The sequence below is a fragment of the Globicephala melas genome, chromosome 8 (assembly GCF_963455315.2).
Source record: "Globicephala melas chromosome 8, mGloMel1.2, whole genome shotgun sequence".
Lineage (NCBI taxonomy): Eukaryota > Metazoa > Chordata > Mammalia > Artiodactyla > Delphinidae > Globicephala > Globicephala melas.
Window position 1 is genome coordinate 48,049,166 of NC_083321.1, and position 16,303 is coordinate 48,065,468.

General features: G+C 52.9%; 3 protein-coding genes across 6 annotated transcripts; 2 read left to right on the top strand and 1 right to left on the bottom strand.

The window, feature by feature from the left end:
- Nucleotides 1–795: 795 nt before the first annotated feature.
- On the top strand, nt 796–6,452 carry TPP1 (tripeptidyl peptidase 1). 2 transcript variants are annotated; one of them, XM_060303574.1, is made up of 14 exons: nt 796–869; nt 985–1,056; nt 1,320–1,459; nt 2,289–2,439; nt 2,646–2,773; nt 2,873–3,084; nt 3,266–3,464; nt 3,594–3,782; nt 3,890–3,925; nt 4,022–4,091; nt 4,520–4,640; nt 4,725–4,883; nt 5,052–5,177; nt 5,351–6,452. In XM_060303574.1, the coding sequence occupies exons 1-14, from the start codon at nt 826–828 to the stop codon at nt 5,489–5,491; spliced, it is 1,788 nt and encodes a 595-aa protein (XP_060159557.1). In that variant the 5' UTR covers nt 796–825; the 3' UTR covers nt 5,492–6,452. The 2 variants fall into 2 exon arrangements, with proteins under 2 accessions (XP_060159557.1, XP_030687107.1); XM_030831247.2 differs by lacking the exon at nt 3,890–3,925.
- Nucleotides 6,453–8,227: 1,775 nt separating this feature from the next.
- On the top strand, nt 8,228–9,646 carry TAF10 (TATA-box binding protein associated factor 10). Its single transcript, XM_030831239.3, has 5 exons — nt 8,228–8,490; nt 8,630–8,784; nt 9,025–9,089; nt 9,178–9,292; nt 9,476–9,646. Exons 1-5 carry the CDS (start codon nt 8,259–8,261, stop codon nt 9,563–9,565), a joined length of 657 nt encoding a protein of 218 aa, XP_030687099.1. The 5' UTR covers nt 8,228–8,258; the 3' UTR covers nt 9,566–9,646.
- Nucleotides 9,606–16,264, bottom strand: ILK (integrin linked kinase). Of its 3 annotated transcripts, none has more exons than XM_030831232.3 (13): nt 16,141–16,264; nt 15,567–15,751; nt 12,285–12,450; nt 12,007–12,102; nt 11,723–11,819; nt 11,541–11,624; nt 11,344–11,429; nt 11,101–11,210; nt 10,863–10,990; nt 10,650–10,771; nt 10,451–10,550; nt 10,208–10,338; nt 9,606–10,025 (listed from the first exon to the last, which is right to left on the bottom strand). In XM_030831232.3, the coding sequence occupies exons 2-13, from the start codon at nt 15,653–15,655 to the stop codon at nt 9,876–9,878; spliced, it is 1,359 nt and encodes a 452-aa protein (XP_030687092.1). In that variant the 5' UTR covers nt 15,656–15,751; nt 16,141–16,264; the 3' UTR covers nt 9,606–9,875. The 3 variants fall into 3 exon arrangements, with proteins under 3 accessions (XP_030687092.1, XP_060159559.1, XP_060159560.1); XM_060303576.2 differs by having other exon boundaries at nt 15,567–15,701; nt 16,141–16,256; XM_060303577.2 differs by lacking the exon at nt 16,141–16,264 and having other exon boundaries at nt 12,285–12,478; nt 15,567–15,690.
- Nucleotides 16,265–16,303: the final 39 nt, after the last annotated feature.

Below are 16,303 nucleotides of genomic sequence, written 5' to 3' on the forward strand. Positions count from 1 at the left end.
CTGCAGTTTGTACCCAGTGTCCGGCTCTGTTCTGTGGGGGCCGTAGGGGTGGGGGGATGATGGGAAGCCACCTGGCACACTGTGGACACCTCAGGAGTCACAGAAGCTGGTGGACACAGGGGCATCTAGGGTGGGAGCGAGTGGGGATGGCACTGGGAGCCCGAGCCCAACCTGAGGCTATCACATCTCTCTGCAGTTGACCTTTCCCTCTAACGGGGGCAGGAGGCCAGAAGACGGCAGACAGCAGGGGCTTGCTTGTGGCAGTGACCTAGAGAGGGGTTGGCTGGCTGGGGAGAGATCTTGGAGATGACCAGCTCTAGGCCTGAGGGTCTTCAGGGAGGTGGGGGTGGGTACAAGAGCAGCCTCGTGGTGTATTTGTTTTCCGTGGGGCCCCTATATACTCGCGTGTGATAAGAGCACACATTTGTTGAGCCTTTGCCATGTGAGGCTCTCTGCTGAGGGGTCCACCTGCTTTATCTCTGTAAATGTTCACTGCAACCCTCTGAGGCAGAGCACTTTTAACATAATAGTCTCCATATTCTACATGAAGAAACCTAGGCTCCGTACAGCTCGTAGGAACCTGGGTCTGTGGGCCTCCAAAGCCCCTTCTGAAGCACCCCCTACACTGTGGTGAGTCCTGGATTCTGGCAGCAGGTGGGGAGCCCTGAGCGTACCCAGTGTTTGACCGTCCACAGAGGGAGCACCCGAGGAGCAGCCCCGCCCCTTCTTCAGCATTCAGGACCACCCATTCAAGGGAGGAGCCAGCATCGTCACTAGTTTCTAGGCAGAGAGGTGGTGCACTATAGGGCTCATGTGATCTGTCACATGACAGCGGATCTGCAGGAAGGCAGAATGGGCCCCCGAGCGTGGTAAGAAACTAGGGGACCCTGGGAGAAGGGAATCATGTTGGAGGGAGTATATGTTGGAGGGTGGGAACATAATGACAGTCCAGCTCCTGCTGAAACCCATGTGCTGCCCCTGCAGCCTCCTAGGGCTCCTTGCCCTCTTTGTCGCCGGCAAATGCAGTTACAGCCCGGAGCCCGACCAGCAGTGGACGTGAGTTGACTTAGCACTGACAACCCCTACCCCATGGCCTCTCCTGTACCCGTTTTCCTGGTTCTAGCCTCCCTCACCCCCCTTACCAGCTCCTGGTACCCACTCCATAGCCTTATTCCCAGGTTCCCAGATTCAGTCCCCGGTAATCCACCTCCTGTGATCCATATCTGCTTCTGGAATCCTCCCCAAGTTCTAGGTTCTAATGGTGAACCTTCCCATCCCTACTCTAATGAAGGCCATGTGCCTGACCCCTGACCCTACAGGCTGCCACCAGGCTGGGTGTCTCTGGGCCGTGCGGACCCTGAGGAAGAGCTGAGTCTCACGTTTGCCCTGAGACAGCAGAACCTGGAGAGACTGTCCGAGCTGGTGCAGGCTATGTCGGATCCCGGCTCTTCTCGCTATGGTGCCTGATGGGACTGGGGGCGGGATGTGGGATGCAGTAAAGGGACACAGGACTGGGCTGAGTGTGGGACGGTGCAGGTCATGTCAGGGATGTGCTCTTGGGGCCTGTCGAGGGGGTGGTATAGGACAGATGAATGGCAGTGACCCTCATTAAAGAGTTTCTGAATAAAAAGGTGAATTGGAACTAGAGTGTCCAAAACTAATTCACATTCTTTCCTCCAAAACTTTCCACCTATGTTCATCAGGCTCAAAAACTGAAAGTGGGTATGGTTAAGAGCACAGGCTTGGTGATCAGATCTGGATTCAAATTCTGACTCTACTATTTACCAACTACCAGACAAATGGGGAAGTAGCATCCAGTACATATAAGTGCTCATTACCTCAAATTTCACCTCCCCCCACTAAATTCACTCTCATTTACTCCTCCATTCGACCCTAAGGCTGCCAGTTCCAGCTCTGAAATACTCCACTGTCTCACCATTCCTTGTTGCCACCAACTCAGCTGATTACTCTTTCACCTGGACTGCTGCCAGCCCCCTCACCGGTCTGCAGTCTCTTCCCCTCCACTCTTCTCCCCACTTTACCCGCCACTATGCTCCAGAAGGTCCATGGTTTGCTCCAATGGTCAAGCTGGACGGTGGGCTTCCCCTGCTGGAAGCCCTGCGTGGTGAGGGGGGCAGTCTAAGTTTCACCCGGGAGGTGTATTGATCCACACAGGAGAGCAGTGACTCGCCATCATGTTAAGCTCCAGTGTCTCCTGGTTAAAGTTCAAAAAGGGCAACTTAGAAAAGCAAGGAATGAAGGCAAGAGCCTCTACTGAATCCCTGCAGGAAAGTACCTGACCCTAGAGGATGTGGCTGAACTGGTCCGGCCATCACCACTGACCCTCCACACAGTCCAAAAATGGCTTTTGGCTGCTGGAGCCCGGAACTGCCACTCAGTGACCACACAGGACTTTCTGACTTGCTGGCTGAGTGTCCGGTAAGAGGGAATAATTGCCTCATGGAGGGCACCAATCATCCCATCAGGGAGATTCGTCACTGCAGTGGAAGGGAGCTGAGAGCTTGCCAGGGCCTGTGGGTGAAAACACTTGGGGAGATAACGACTAACTGCCCCGTGATGCTCAGGCAGCCTCCTCAGCTCTGTTCCATGCTTTCTGACCTCTGTTCTCTGATCTCTGACTTCAGACAAGCAGAGCTGCTGCTCTCTGGGGCTGAGTTTCATCACTATATGGGGGGACCTGCAGAGACCCATGTTGTAAGGTCCCCACGTCCCTACCGGCTCCCGAAGGCCTTGGCCTCCCACGTGGACTTTGGTAACACCCAGTGGGGTTGGTGGCGGGGGGGGGGTCAGTGATAAAATGGGGGGGTGGAGGCTAAAGGATCTCTTCCTCAAGGCTGACTCCTCCCCACAGTGGGGGGGCTGCACCGCTTTCCCCCCACATCAACCCTGAGGCAACGCCCCAAGCCACAGGTGCCAGGGACTGTTGGCCTACACCTGGGGGTGACCCCAGGGACTGTTGGCCTACACCTGGGGGTGACCCCATCTGTGATCCGTGAGCGGTACAACTTGACGGCACAAGACGTGGGCTCTGGCACGACCAACAACAGTCAAGCCTGTGCCCAGGTGAGCCACGCGGAGAGCCTCAGGGTCCTTACCACCTCCCCAAGGTGCCTGACCAGCTGACTCTCTGACTCTAACCCCTGGGCTCTCACCCCCAATCCTATGATCTGGGACAGTATCCCCTGACCTGACCCTTGGGGCTGTGTCCTCTGACCCATGATATCTGCTCTGATTCCCTCCACAGTTCCTGGAGCAGTATTTCCATGAGTCAGACCTGGCTGAGTTCATGCGCCTCTTCGGTGGGAACTTTGCACACCAGGCATCAGTAGCCCGTGTGGTCGGACAGCAGGGCCGGGGCCAGGCCGGAATCGAGGCCAGCCTAGATGTAGAGTACCTGATGAGTGCTGGCGCCAACATCTCCACCTGGGTCTACAGTAGCCCTGGTACTGCCAAGGGGACTGGCTGGTGGGGATAGAGGTGGGGGTGAGTGGTGGTCTTTGCTTCCCCAAGGGAATCCCGTGAGCTCCAGGGAGATCCTGACAACCTCCCAAATGACTGCCTTTGTGCCCCAGGCCGGCATGAGTCACAGGAGCCCTTCCTGCAGTGGCTCCTGCTGCTCAGTAATGAGTCAGCCCTGCCACATGTGCACACCGTGAGCTACGGAGATGATGAGGACTCCCTCAGCAGCGCCTACATCCAGCGGGTCAACACCGAGCTCATGAAGGCTGCTGCTCGGGGTCTTACTGTGCTCTTTGCCTCAGGTGACCTCCTACTCTAAACTGAGACTCCCACACCCACCCAGCCTCAGAACTTTGACCCCGCAGTGACTCCTGGACCTGATCTCTATCTCATAATCTGAACTCAACAGGGACCACTGACCTGACCTCAACTCTGACCTCTTGCAGTAATGACTAACACTTGAATTTCCTCTCCGACATCTGAACCCACATTCCAAACTCTGACCAATTAAACTGAGTGGCAAACTTGGTCTCTCTCCCAGGTGACAGTGGGGCTGGGTGTTGGTCTGTCTCGGGAAGACACCGGTTCCGTCCCAGCTTCCCTGCCTCCAGGTAAGCACCCCAGCCCACCACTTGCCTGTGGCCACCAATTCATCTATGTCCTCATGATCTGGAACCTTTGTCTTGATCACACCAGGTGCTCCTGTGGCCCAACCCTCAACTTTACCTGCACCCCCCTCTTCTTCCTGTAGGTCGCAGGCCCCGAGTCTCCTGAGTAGGACATAGCTCCCAGTGTTCCACTTCCTCAGTCTCCAGGCATTTTAGGGGGAGATTTGGTGGGTGTTCCATAGGAAAAAGTGTGCAGCCACCTCAGGCCATGCTTTGAGGACCCAAGATCTCTCAGTCATCCCCATGTACATACTTCACCAGAGTGCTTCCCCAGTCCCTCCAGCAAGACCCAGACCCATACTCACCCATCCCCATGCATTTTGGAGGTGCCCTTTGGACCCTGCAATCTGAATGCTGTCTTCTGTCCTCAGCCCCTATGTCACCACGGTGGGAGGCACATCCTTCAAGAATCCTTTCCGAGTCACAGATGAGGTTGTTGACTATATCAGTGGTGGCGGCTTCAGCAATGTGTTCCCACGGCCTTCATACCAGGTATGTGTGTGTTTGTGTGGATGGAGGGGGGACGGGTGGGATCCTCAGTTCAGCAGATGATACTCACTCAAGAATGCCTTTTAGGAGGAAGCTGTAGCCCAGTACCTGAGCTCCAGTCCCCACTTGCCACCATCCAGTTACTTCAATGCCAGCGGCCGTGCCTACCCAGACGTGGCTGCACTCTCTGATGGCTACTGGGTGGTCAGCAACCATGTGCCCATTCCATGGGTGTCTGGCACCTCGGTGAGAATTAGCCTGGCTCCAAACCCCCACCCAGGGACTACCCTCACCCTCCACCCCCAAGACCTTACACCCAGAACCCCTGATTCCTCAGAGACCTCTGATCCATCCCTCCCAAAAAGTCCAATCACTCTGAACCCCTAACCTCTACTTGTACCCTCACCCTTGCAGGCCTCTACTCCAGTGTTTGGGGGACTCCTATCCCTGATAAATGAACACAGAATCCTCAGAGGCCTCCCCCCTCTTGGTTTTCTCAACCCACGGCTCTACCAGAAGCATGGGGAAGGACTCTTTGATGTGAGTTTGGAAGAGAGGGGTGTGGCCACTTACGTAAGAGTATGTCGAGTGCTAAGATGAACTTGAGGACAATTCTGATGGGGTGGGATAGCCTCTGGAATGTGAATACAAGGTGAGGTGCTGCAGTCTCCTAGTATCAGCAAGCCGGGATCTGATGCCCACCTTCTCCCTAGGTAACACGTGGCTGCCATGAGTCCTGTCTGAATGAAGAGGTGGAGGGTCAAGGTTTCTGCTCTGGCCCTGGCTGGGATCCTGTGACAGGCTGGGGAACACCCAACTTCCCAGCTCTGCTGAAGACACTAATTAACCCTTGATCCTTTCTTGCTAGAAGAGTGGGCCTGTCCACTGCCCCACAGCCGGTGGCTTGGTCCCTGGTTCTGCACTGTTGGGAGCCCTGCTAAACCCTCAACTGTTGACTGCCGCAGCTTATCTCCCTAACCCAGAAATGCTGTGAGCTTGACTTGACTCCCAACTCTACCTGCTCCCTTATACTCAGGTACCCCTGCCCCTGGCCCAGGTTCCTCTACAGATGCTATAACCTGCACTGTTTGGGAGCATCCTCCGCACACCGCCCCCTCTTCCATTTCTTCTTTTATTTTTTTTTCAACTTTTTTTTTTCAGTTGTTTACACTGTCTGTGTAGTACACTATTTCACTTCATCTTCACTCCTCAATTCATTGCCATGAGACCTCTGCTCTTATTTTTCACTCTTTCCTCCTCTGAGAAACACTGAGAAATGAATGCCTCCCTGCTGCTTCATCCAGTGGACACTTCCCAATCTTTGCTTTGTGGGCTGTCACAGTAGTCTACTGCCTCTCCTTCCTTAGCGCCCAGGGCTTAACTTCTCCTCTGACCACTCCCTATTCCTCCTTCATTCCCTCTTCCCTCTTTCTCTTTCTCTGCTTCCTCATCGAATGTTGTTGTATTTCATTGCTCCATCCTTAGTCTTTTGCTCTTCTCACTCTACTCATTGACCCTGGAACAAATCAATCACTGGCATCCACAGCCATCACCATCTCCCTATATCAGAGTTTTTATCCAACAGTGATCGATACCTCAAAAGTAATATGTGTGATACTCAATATTTCATCTCCCTTCTTCCCAATCCCAAACTGTTCTCTTCTGTTTCTTCTTTGTAAATGACACTATGCTTCTTCCAACCAAGCCAGAAACCTAAAGTGTCATCCTAGACTCCCTTTTCCTCACCTCCTCCCATCATCAACTTCAATCAACAAGTCCTGCTGACTTTAAAACTCTTAAATATATCTTTACCAATCCACAAGTCCTGCCATTTGTATTTCCTAAGTATATCTAGAACTCATCGAATTCTCTCCATCTCTACTGCTACGACATTAGCCCTGAACCATATTCCCTCTCCTCTGAATTGAGGAGGCCCTTGCAAGAAGTGTCCTTACTTTCCGCCCTTCCCTAAACCATCTACCAGAGTAAGATGCAAATCCCATAAGGTCATTTACTTGATTAAGACCCTTAAAAGATTACTGGATATAGTTCAGGCTTTTTATCATGACTTAAAAACCTAATCCCTTACTTGCCATTTGTTCCTGAGTAACAAATTGTTTATCCTTTCCTGCCCTCCCCACAGACACTTTCACTTTTGCTCAAGATATTCTGGGCCCTAACATTACACCTGGCTCCCTTTGCCTGGTTGACTTACAGAATTCTTTCGAGAGTCAGCTCAGAAGTCACCTTCTTGTGTGAACCTTTTGGCTCCCTGAAGCTAGTTGATTTTGGTATGACAGAAAAATCCTAGATTCTTGAAAACAAACCTGTTTGATTCTTGGTTCTGATATAGACTAGGCGAGAGCCTTGGACAAGTAAGTTCAACTCTCTGAAGCTTTTTCCTCATCTGTTATGTGAGGATATTGATACCTGCCTCTAATATTCAGGGAATCATTAAATGGGATAAAGTTAATAGAATGCCTAACACACAGATACAGGCAGCAGCTGTTAGTTCCCTTCCTCCCTTGCACTGTACGCTCTGTGTCTACCTCCAGTATTTAAACCCCCATATATTGTTGAAATGGCCAGTTAACTCTTTGCCTCCCTTTCCAAGACTATTGGTGCCTAGAGGACTAGAAGCTTGTCCTACTTAACTTTGTATTTGCAGGCCCTAGCTCAGGACTGGCAAATAGGAATTAAATAAATGTTTGCTGCATTGAAAAACCCACTCTTTCACTAGCTGTGATTTTTCAGATCTTGTTTATTCAGGCTGAAAGACAGCCGTCCCTCTGTATCCTCACATACCACAGCCAGAGATTCAACCAACCATGAATTGAAGATATTAAAAAAAAAAAAATCCAGGAAATTATAAAAAGCAAAACTTGAATTTACCAGCAACCATTTACATAGCATTTACATGGTATTAGATATTATAAGTAATCTAGAGATGATTTAAAGTATACAGTGCAAATACTATGCCATTTCATATAAGGGACTTGAGCATCCATGGGTTTTGGTATCCATGGCGGGGGAGGGGGGGAAGGGGGAAAGGGGGTTTGGGGGAGGGTCCTGGAACCAATACTGCCCACCCCTCACCACCTATACGGAGGGTGGACTGTACCTCCCTCCCCATCTGCAGCAGCACTTTCTCCTGTTGCCCTCACTTCTTTGGGCAGCTGCCAGGGAGAGAGGCTATCCAACTCCACTACAAGCCCTTAAAAGGCTGAATAAAGGGACTAGGAAGGATGCAGACTGGCAGGCGACCAACGGTCAAGAGGTGTCGGGGCGATGGGCCCCAAAGCAAGGTTTTCGGGCGTCAGGCTGGGTGAGGGGGGTCCCAGACCTACGGAAGAGACTCCTCGACATTCAAGCGTTCCCATCCCAGCGGATCGGCCTAGGAGAAATGTTCGCGATATCGCGGTTCTCCAACACTTTGTCTCCGCCCATCGGCCTTCGTCATCTAGCCGCCGGAGGGGCCGCGGAAAGAGAAGAGCAGCCTAAGGGAGGAGCGAACGTGACGTGGGAGGGGCGAGTCGCGAGGCGTGTGACGCCAACCCTGGTGCGTGCGTAACGTGAACGGAAGCGGAAGCGGTTCTGTTCGCCGCCTCTCCCACCGGCCCGATGAGCTGCAGCGGCTCCGGCGCGGACCCCGAGGCGGCGCCGGCTTCTGCCGCCTCGGCCTCGGGCCCGGCACCCGCGGTCTCGGCCCCCGCCGCGCTGCCCGCCGGCGTCGCTGCGGAGAACAAGGCCAGCCCCGCGGGGACAGCTGGGGGGCCTGGGGCTGGAGCCGCGGCAGGGGGCACGGGAGCCGTGGCGGCGCGGGCCGGGGAGCCGGCCGAGCGGCGCGGAGCGGGTGAGGGCCGGGACGGGTGAGGGCGAGGGCCGCGCCTTGGGCTGGCCCCAGCGGCGGGTGAGGGCAGAGGGTTAAGGCAGACCTAGCTGGGCCCCCGCGCCTCCCACCTCCATGTCTCAATTTGCTGGTTCTCCTCCAGCTCCGGTGACGGCGGGCGGCGCGGCGCCCCCGGAGGGGGCCATGTCTAACGGGGTTTACGTGCTGCCAAGCGCGGCCAACGGAGACGTGAAGCCGGTGGTGTCCAGCACGCCTCTGGTGGACTTCCTGATGCAGCTGGAGGATTACACGCCTACGGTGGGCTTCCCGCCTGAACAGGCTGCTGGCCCGCTGTCACGTCAGCTTCTGCCACGCCGCCTGTGTTTGCAGCGTCCTCTTGCGTTTACTCCCCTACTAGCTCTTGTGATTTATCCCTTCTGCCCACCCAAACGAGGAGCTTCCTGGTAGCCAGGCTTGCCCTCCATTTCCCGTACCCTCCCACTCTCAGCCCCACAGTACACAGGGCTAACACTGACAGTCGTCTAATTGACTTCTCAGATCCCCGATGCAGTGACTGGTTACTACTTGAACCGTGCTGGCTTTGAGGCCTCGGACCCACGCATGTGAGTAAACTCCGGGCAGGTTAGAGCCTTGGGTGCTTGTGTGGAGTTTGTTGCCCACCTCCTTCTCATACCATCTTTTTCTCTCTAGAATTCGGCTCATCTCCCTAGCTGCCCAGAAATTCATCTCAGATATTGCCAACGATGCCCTACAGCACTGCAAAATGAAGGGCACAGCCTCTGGCAGTTCCCGAAGCAAGAGCAAGGTGTGAGGCGAGGCTCGTTGAGTCAGTTATTACCTCCTACAGCAGCAGAGGCTTAAATTATACTGAAACCCCTTTGAGGGAAACTAAGCCCTAGGGGAGGTGAAAGACCTACTCAGGGTCACCCACCTGGGATTGAAATCTGGAATTCCTGTGTTCAGTTGGTGCTCTTCCCTTTTCCCTCAGGACCGCAAGTACACTCTAACCATGGAGGACTTGACCCCTGCCCTCAGCGAGTATGGCATCAATGTGAAGAAGCCGCACTACTTCACCTGAGCCACCCAGTCTAAATGTACTTGTCCATCCCCTTGTCCCCACACCAGCCTGTTTTCATAATAAACTTTATTGTGACAGGCAGGGCTGATCCCTCCCATGCTGGGAGACACCGTGTGGCAAGTGACAAAGCTTTAAGCCCATTCCCTTTTTGGGCCACAGTGGTAGGGATGGGGGCAGGGGATGGGCCCCATGGCTGGGGTAGTACCATGACTAGAGGCAGGGGAGGCAACCAGAGGCCTGCTGCTTTGGGGAGGTGCACTCCCCAACCGTGTCCTGACACCTCTGGAGTTTAGACAAGGACTTTCCAGCCCTACTTGTCCTGCATCTTCTCCAGGATAGGCACAATCATGTCAAACTTGGGCCGCTTAGCAGGGTCTTCATTCATGCAGATCTTCATGAGTTTACATACATGGGGGGAAATGCCTGGGGGGATGGTAGGCCGAAGGCCTTCCAGTGCCACCTGCAAGCACAAGGGAAGCAACGTGGGTCTCAGCACTTGAGTCTCATGTGGGGAGCGGCCTCTGGCCCTCAGGCCAGGATTCTGTATATTTGAACAAATGTAGGAAGAGCCCAGCCCCACTACAATTATTGTCACTACCACCACCATTCCCCCAACACAAGTATATCCAGTTATGCTCTCACCTTCATTCCAATTTCCATGTTGGAGAGGTCAGCAAAGGGTACCTCCCGTGTCACCAGTTCCCACAGAAGCACTGCAAAACTCCACATGTCTGCTGAGCGTCTGTTTGTGTCTTCAGGCTTCTTTTGCAGAGCTGGAGGGACAGGACTTAACTGTTCCAGCTGCCTGCCTATCCTGTCTCTGCTTCCCTTCCATTACTACTGAGCTGCCCCTTCTCTGCCTCCCAATATAATGCACTCACTCACCTTCAGGGGCCACCCAGGCAGGTGCATACATGCGTCCGGGGCACTGGAAGGAGAACTTGACGTCGGCCATACTGATTCGAGCAGTCATGTCCTCATCAATCTGAGGAGGAGAAGATAGTTGTGTGGAAGGAGGTAAGTCCTATTCTAGATAGGGAAAGGGCTTCTGTGGCCTGGGCCGGGAGTGAAGTTGTGACCTCACCATTACACTACGACTGTTGAGTGCATGTCGTGGGATGAGGGGCTCTAGTGTGTGTAGGAAGGCCATGCCCCTTGCCATGTCCAGCGCAAACTTCACAGCCTGGCTCTGGTCCACAACGAAATCTAAAAGAGGAGGCAAGAGTTAAGTAGTTTGGAGAGGCTTACACTTCTCTCCCCTCCCCCGCCACGACGAGATTTGGCATCCCCTACTCACTGGTGCCTTCGTGTAGCACATTGTACAGGGATCCATATGGCATCCAGTGTGTGATGAGGGTGGGGTGAGGAGCAGGTGGGGACTGACAGGCACCGAGCACTGGGAGCACATTCGGGTGGGAGAAAATCCTGGAAGAGGGAGAGAGTGTCCCTGGCTGAGACCCAGCATAAAAGATCTCCCTCTGGGTGCTGGGCAGGGTTCCTTGGAACCCAGGCTTCCAGTTTAGGCCTTGCCGCACCTGAGCCGGGGACACTCCTCGTTGAAGTCCCTACTCTTCCTTGTACTCCAGTCTCGAACCTTCAGCATCTTCACGACGATGTCATTCCCCTGCCAGCGGCCCTTCCATAGCTGAGGGACAGATATGGGTTAGAAGGCTTTAACTAAGGCCACTGCTTTCCTGCCCACTAACTGGAGGAAAAACTTAAAATGAGTGCAGAGCAGGTAATGTGTCGGGGGGTGGGAGGGCAAGGGCAGGGGTCACCTCTCCAGAGTGATTCTCATTGAGCTTCGCCAGGAAGTTGAGCTGTTTGAAGTCAATGCCGGAGTGTTTGTTCAGAGTCCCATTTCCTGAGAGTACGGGCAGGTCAGGTACTTCCCTCTAACCAGGCTCCCTCTCACCCAGCCCCAGGAGCCCAGGATTATTCTCTATCACCACCCCTCCCCTCACAACTGACTCACGGGGCCGAGTGCGGGTAGTCCCCTTCCAGAATGTGTCCTTGTATGGAATACGGTTCAGATTCTGGCCCATCTTCTCCGCCCGCTCTAAGGAAGAAAGACAAACAGTCTTGACCTCAGCTGTTGTGTGGTGGGAGGAGATAGGCTGAAACATGATAAGACATGAGCGGTGGGTGGGGACAGACCTCGGAGAAGCTCTCTCAAGGGTGCCTTGGCTTTGTCCACAGGCATCTCTCCATACTTGTTACAGATGCTGACAAGGGCCCCATTAGCCACGAGGTCCTGGAATTAAAAGGTGGCTGTGATGAGGGCAGTCACAACCAACCATCAATGTAGATGCAGTACAAACCCTGTGAATGTCGTGAGTACTGGGCAGTACTCATAGGATGGGTTGAGGGTTCTAGAATCTCCCACTCAAGCTTAGACTTTGCTTCCCACCCATCCCAGAACTCTGGGCCTGAGTACTCACCTCTGCCACCTGATCTTGGCCCCAGAAACAGGCATAGTGCAGGGGCACATTCCCATGCTCATTCACTGCATTGATGTCAGCTTTGTACTGCAGCAGCTGGTCCCCATGGCCAAACAGAAAGAGGCAGAAGGTACAGTCAGTCCCAAATGAGAGATGTGTGTTGAGGCATGCAAGGAGGAAGAAGAATATACATACTTTCTATGGTATGTTATAGTGCCTATGGCTGACTTCCAGGCAGGTACATCAAGTAGATGACAGAGGCAGGGGTTCATACATACCTTCTGTACAATATCACGGTGCCCATGACTGGCTGCCAGGTGCAGAGGGGTGTCATCCCCACGGTTCATCACATTGATTCGTGCCCCGCGCATGATCAGCATCTCGACCACAGCAGATCGGCCTTCTCGGCAGGCCCAGTGCAAGGGGGAGAAGCCATGATCGTCCCTTTGAGGAAGGGGCAATGGTCATTGATCTGGAGGTGGGATGGGGGCAAAGGCTTTGATACAAAAAAAACTGATAGTCACTCTGCATACTCTCCCTGAGAAACTTTACCTCTAGGACTTTGATTCTCATTCATGCCAGCAACTCCCAAAGCTGTCCAATTCAGACCTTCCCCTGAGCTTCAAACCCAACCAACCACTACCTGAAATCCCAACAAATCCACATGATTCATTGTCTCCATCACCACCTCCCACTAGCCTTTCTTCCCTGGCATGCCCTCATTACGTGGTAACATTCTTCATCTGGTTTCCTTTGCACCCCTTTTGCAACATCTGTTGGTCCTTTCTGTTTTCCACTGCATCTGGCACATCCCCCTACTACAGTACTTGTCACACTGGATTGTAAAAATCTGTTAGTGGCCTGTCTTGTCTATTAGACTGTAAGCTTCTTGAGAGAAAGCAGTGACGGCAGCTGTTCAGTGCACGTTAATGGGAAGGAGGAGTAGGTTTGAAAAGGAAAGCCGCAGCTCATGGGAGAGGAAGCAAGCTTACTGATTGGTTCTGATACTGAAATTAAGATCTAAAAAGGAAATGGAATTAAAATGATGGTTTGGAAGGGTTTATAATGAAAAGGAGAAATGCTTTTGATAAGTCATTCATGATGAAGTAGATACCACCACATAAGACAGGATTCCTCTACTCAAGCAATCCTGGGCACAGAAAACAAGAAAATGAGAATGGCTTCTTTAGAAAGAAAGCTACACCTGACTTTTTTCTTTTCTCAAGAACTTGTATTTTATAAAGTAAAAGAAATGCACAAAAAACAAAAACAAAAAAAAACCCAACTGTGTGGAAGCTAGGCCGGCCTGACAGCCTGGGGCCATAAAAGGAAATTCCCTCCAGTCCTGGGCTGCAGATCCAAGGGGCGGAGCAGGGGGGCAGTCCGTGGTCTGGGCCGGCAGCCTCAGGATGCCTTAGTGCTGCGGTCACTTCCCGTGTGCGGGCTCTGGGCGGGGCCTGGAGCCGCCACCGCGGGCCACCCAGATGTCCCCACAGCCAATGTGGGTGGTGGGTGTGGCCTTTAACTTAGATTTCCCTCCACAGCTGCCCTCATCTGCTCCCAAAGATAGCCAAAACCTTTCCTGGGAGGTGGGTATTCCCCTTCCTCTTCCTAAAGCAATCACCACCCCCTGCTTATCAGTCAGTTTTGCATCCCAGCTCTTTAATTTGTGCCCCAGCTTATCAGCCTCTGGCAGTCTGTAGCCCCAGGGCAGGCCAGAGCCTGAGAGCAAAAGTATAGGCACAAGGGTTCTGCCCACTGTCAGGCTGCTGGTCACCTCAGAACCTGAACTTTAGTCCCGAAGAGGCCAGCAGGAAGTTCACCCTCACTTCATATCCAGCATATAGCCAGTTGGGCCCCCAAAGCCTATCTACTCAAACCAGCACCGGTTACGCTAATGCCACCCCTTCACCTTTTGGCAGCTGAGTCTTCCTAGATGCCAGGCTCACTGGACAACCTCACCTGACCCGTTATAACCCCACCAACAAAATACTAACTGCACTCGCTGTCTTTATCAGAGCACCCTTTGAAGAATTATATGAAAAACGGAAGGAGTGACTGCGAATTATGGAGAAATAGCATAGAAGCCTAATGGAAAACTGTAAAGCCTGGATGAAGATGACAGGTGATCCTTACCTCTCAAACCTAAAAAATAAAATCTCCCAACCTCAAAAACTAAAATTTTAAAATAAAATTAAAATCCACCATGCTGAATCAACATCACTACAGCTTTTCTTGTCCTCCTGTCTCAGCCAGCCTTAAAGAACTTGTCTACATTCACTTTCTCTACCTCCCATTCAACCTGTCACAGGGCTGCTGCCTTGAAGGCGAGCATTATGTCTGATTCTGGACCTCTAGCACCCAGCACAGAAGTTCAGTATAGTTCTTTAAATGAAGGAACCTAGTCTAGTTTCTTCACTTGTTTTCCTCTGAAACAGCCCTCACAGAGATCATCAAACATATAATTAATTGTAAATTCAGTGGTTACTTTAAAGTGCTCAAGTTCTTTGACCTCTCAGCAGTCTATAGTACCGTTGACCACTCCCCTTTTGTTGAAACATTCACTTCTCCAAGCCTTACTAGCATATTTTCCTGTTTCTCCTTCAACCTCCAGTTGCTCCTTTTTGGTCTTGTAGGTTTCTCATCCCCTCTGTTTCACACCCTCCTCTTCAGGTGCCACCTACATGCTAATATCTCCCAAATCTGTCTCCAAGTCATATCTCTCTCTTGAAATCCAACAGCCTACTCAACATTTCCACTTCACTGTACTGTCACTTTAACATGTCCAGAGTGGAACTCATCACCCTTCAGTCTTGTCCATGTCAGTAAAAGGAACCACCATCTACCCAAGTGCCCAAGCCAGAACCCTGGTCATCATCTTTGACCTTCCTCACTTCCCACACCAAGTCTCACCAATTCTTTATCCTAAAGATTTCAGGAATTTGATCATTTTTTTCTTTTTTACCTGCCCCAATTCCAGTCCAAGCTATCACCACTTCTGGTGCCACTCTTCACATCACCACCTGCTCTTCACAAAGCATCCAAGATGACACTTAACAAATGGACAGTCTCATCATATCATTACATGGCTTTAAACCCTTGTTCTTGGAATAAATGCATTATTATAGTCTAAATATTCTTGCATGATCTGGCTGACCCTTGCAGACCTTTCCAATCTTATCTCCTGTCGTTCTCCGCTTGTACCCAGTGCTTCAGCTCACAGAAGCCCACAGAGGTCTTCTATCCTCTAGCCATATGGAACTCCGGACAATTTCTGGGCACCCTCTTCTGGGTGTCTTGCCCCCTAGCTTTTGCCCATGCAGTTTACTGAGGCTAGAAAAGTTCTCTGCAGCCTCTGCCTGTGAAATTCTTATTCAGTCCAGATTCAGCTCAAACAACAGCTTCCTGTGTGGAGACCCTCTGCCCCGCTGACTGGCTGTGCTTAGCCCTCATCACACTAGATAGGAAAGTCAGCAGCCCGCACCAGACGTGAGCACCCCACATCAAGGAGAGAAGCATGTCTTTACCCTTCCTCTCCCCCGCCAGCCACTTCAGCTCACCCCTGGTTGAGGTCGTTCTCCGTGTTGTCCAGCCACAGGCGGACGGCAACCGCATTGCCCTCCCGGCACTGAGTGAAAATGTCGTCCATAGCAGCGTCCCGGCGCTGAGTCCCCTCGATTGGGAAAGCGTGGGGACTGTAGAAGGATCCAGGGAAGGGGTGGGGGGTGAGCCCCAAGCCTTGTCCCTTAAAGGAGAGAAGTGTTTGTGTTGGGGTGGGGGTCTGGGCACTGCGTACCCGGCTACTGGAGGTCTGTGAAGGGGTTAGGGGGGCAGCGGGATGATCCCGTACTGTGTCCCCTGGGCGCGAGGGAAAGGCGGGTCGGGCGAAGTAGGGGGTGATTAAGAGGCAGTACCTCCCGAAGGGATGTCAGAGAGCAAGCACAGAGACCCTACCCGCGGACAGAGCTGGGGGGAGGGGGGAGTTTAGGCGCCCTATACCCTGGGGGAGGGGATCGGAGGTCCTTCTCGGGGATGGCCTTCGTTCCCCACTCAGAAGGGAGTAGGCGGAGTGAGGGGTGACCGCCTGGTAGAGCTTGAGACTTGGGGAGGGGGCACGGGTGCTCCCACACTCACCGGGACTCGGGCTGGAGGAGCCTTCTCCGGGGAACTCCCGTCCGGCCGCGCCCGCCGCCCGGCCCCGCCCCTGGCCCTCTCTGGCTAGCGCGGGCCTCCTTCCCCCAGCCCTCCAGCCCGCCTTCCTTGACCTTCTAGCCCACCAGTGTCTAAACTCGATGGT

What these genes read in the sequence shown, in the direction of transcription:
- TPP1 (XM_060303574.1), top strand. Translation starts at nt 826, where the DNA reads ATGACAGCGGATCTGCAGGAAGGCAGAATGGGCCCCCGAGCGTG. An exon ending in ACTTGCTGGCTGAGTGTCCG is followed by an intron (nt 2,440 to 2,645) that starts GTAAGAGGGAAT and finishes CTCTGACTTCAG; the next exon opens with ACAAGCAGAGCTGCTGCTCT. An exon ending in CTCAACTCTGACCTCTTGCA is followed by an intron (nt 3,926 to 4,021) that starts GTAATGACTAAC and finishes TCTCTCTCCCAG; the next exon opens with GTGACAGTGGGGCTGGGTGT.
- TAF10 (XM_030831239.3), top strand. Translation starts at nt 8,259, where the DNA reads ATGAGCTGCAGCGGCTCCGGCGCGGACCCCGAGGCGGCGCCGGCTTCT. An exon ending in TGGAGGATTACACGCCTACG is followed by an intron (nt 8,785 to 9,024) that starts GTGGGCTTCCCG and finishes TTGACTTCTCAG; the next exon opens with ATCCCCGATGCAGTGACTGG. An exon ending in GAGGCCTCGGACCCACGCAT is followed by an intron (nt 9,090 to 9,177) that starts GTGAGTAAACTC and finishes TTTTCTCTCTAG; the next exon opens with AATTCGGCTCATCTCCCTAG.
- ILK (XM_030831232.3), bottom strand. Translation starts at nt 15,655, where the DNA reads ATGGACGACATTTTCACTCAGTGCCGGGAGGGCAATGCGGTTGCCGTC. An exon ending in GACTACCCGCACTCGGCCCC is followed by an intron (nt 11,430 to 11,540) that starts GTGAGTCAGTTG and finishes CCGTACTCTCAG; the next exon opens with GAAATGGGACTCTGAACAAA. An exon ending in ATGAGAATCACTCTGGAGAG is followed by an intron (nt 11,211 to 11,343) that starts GTGACCCCTGCC and finishes TCTGTCCCTCAG; the next exon opens with CTATGGAAGGGCCGCTGGCA.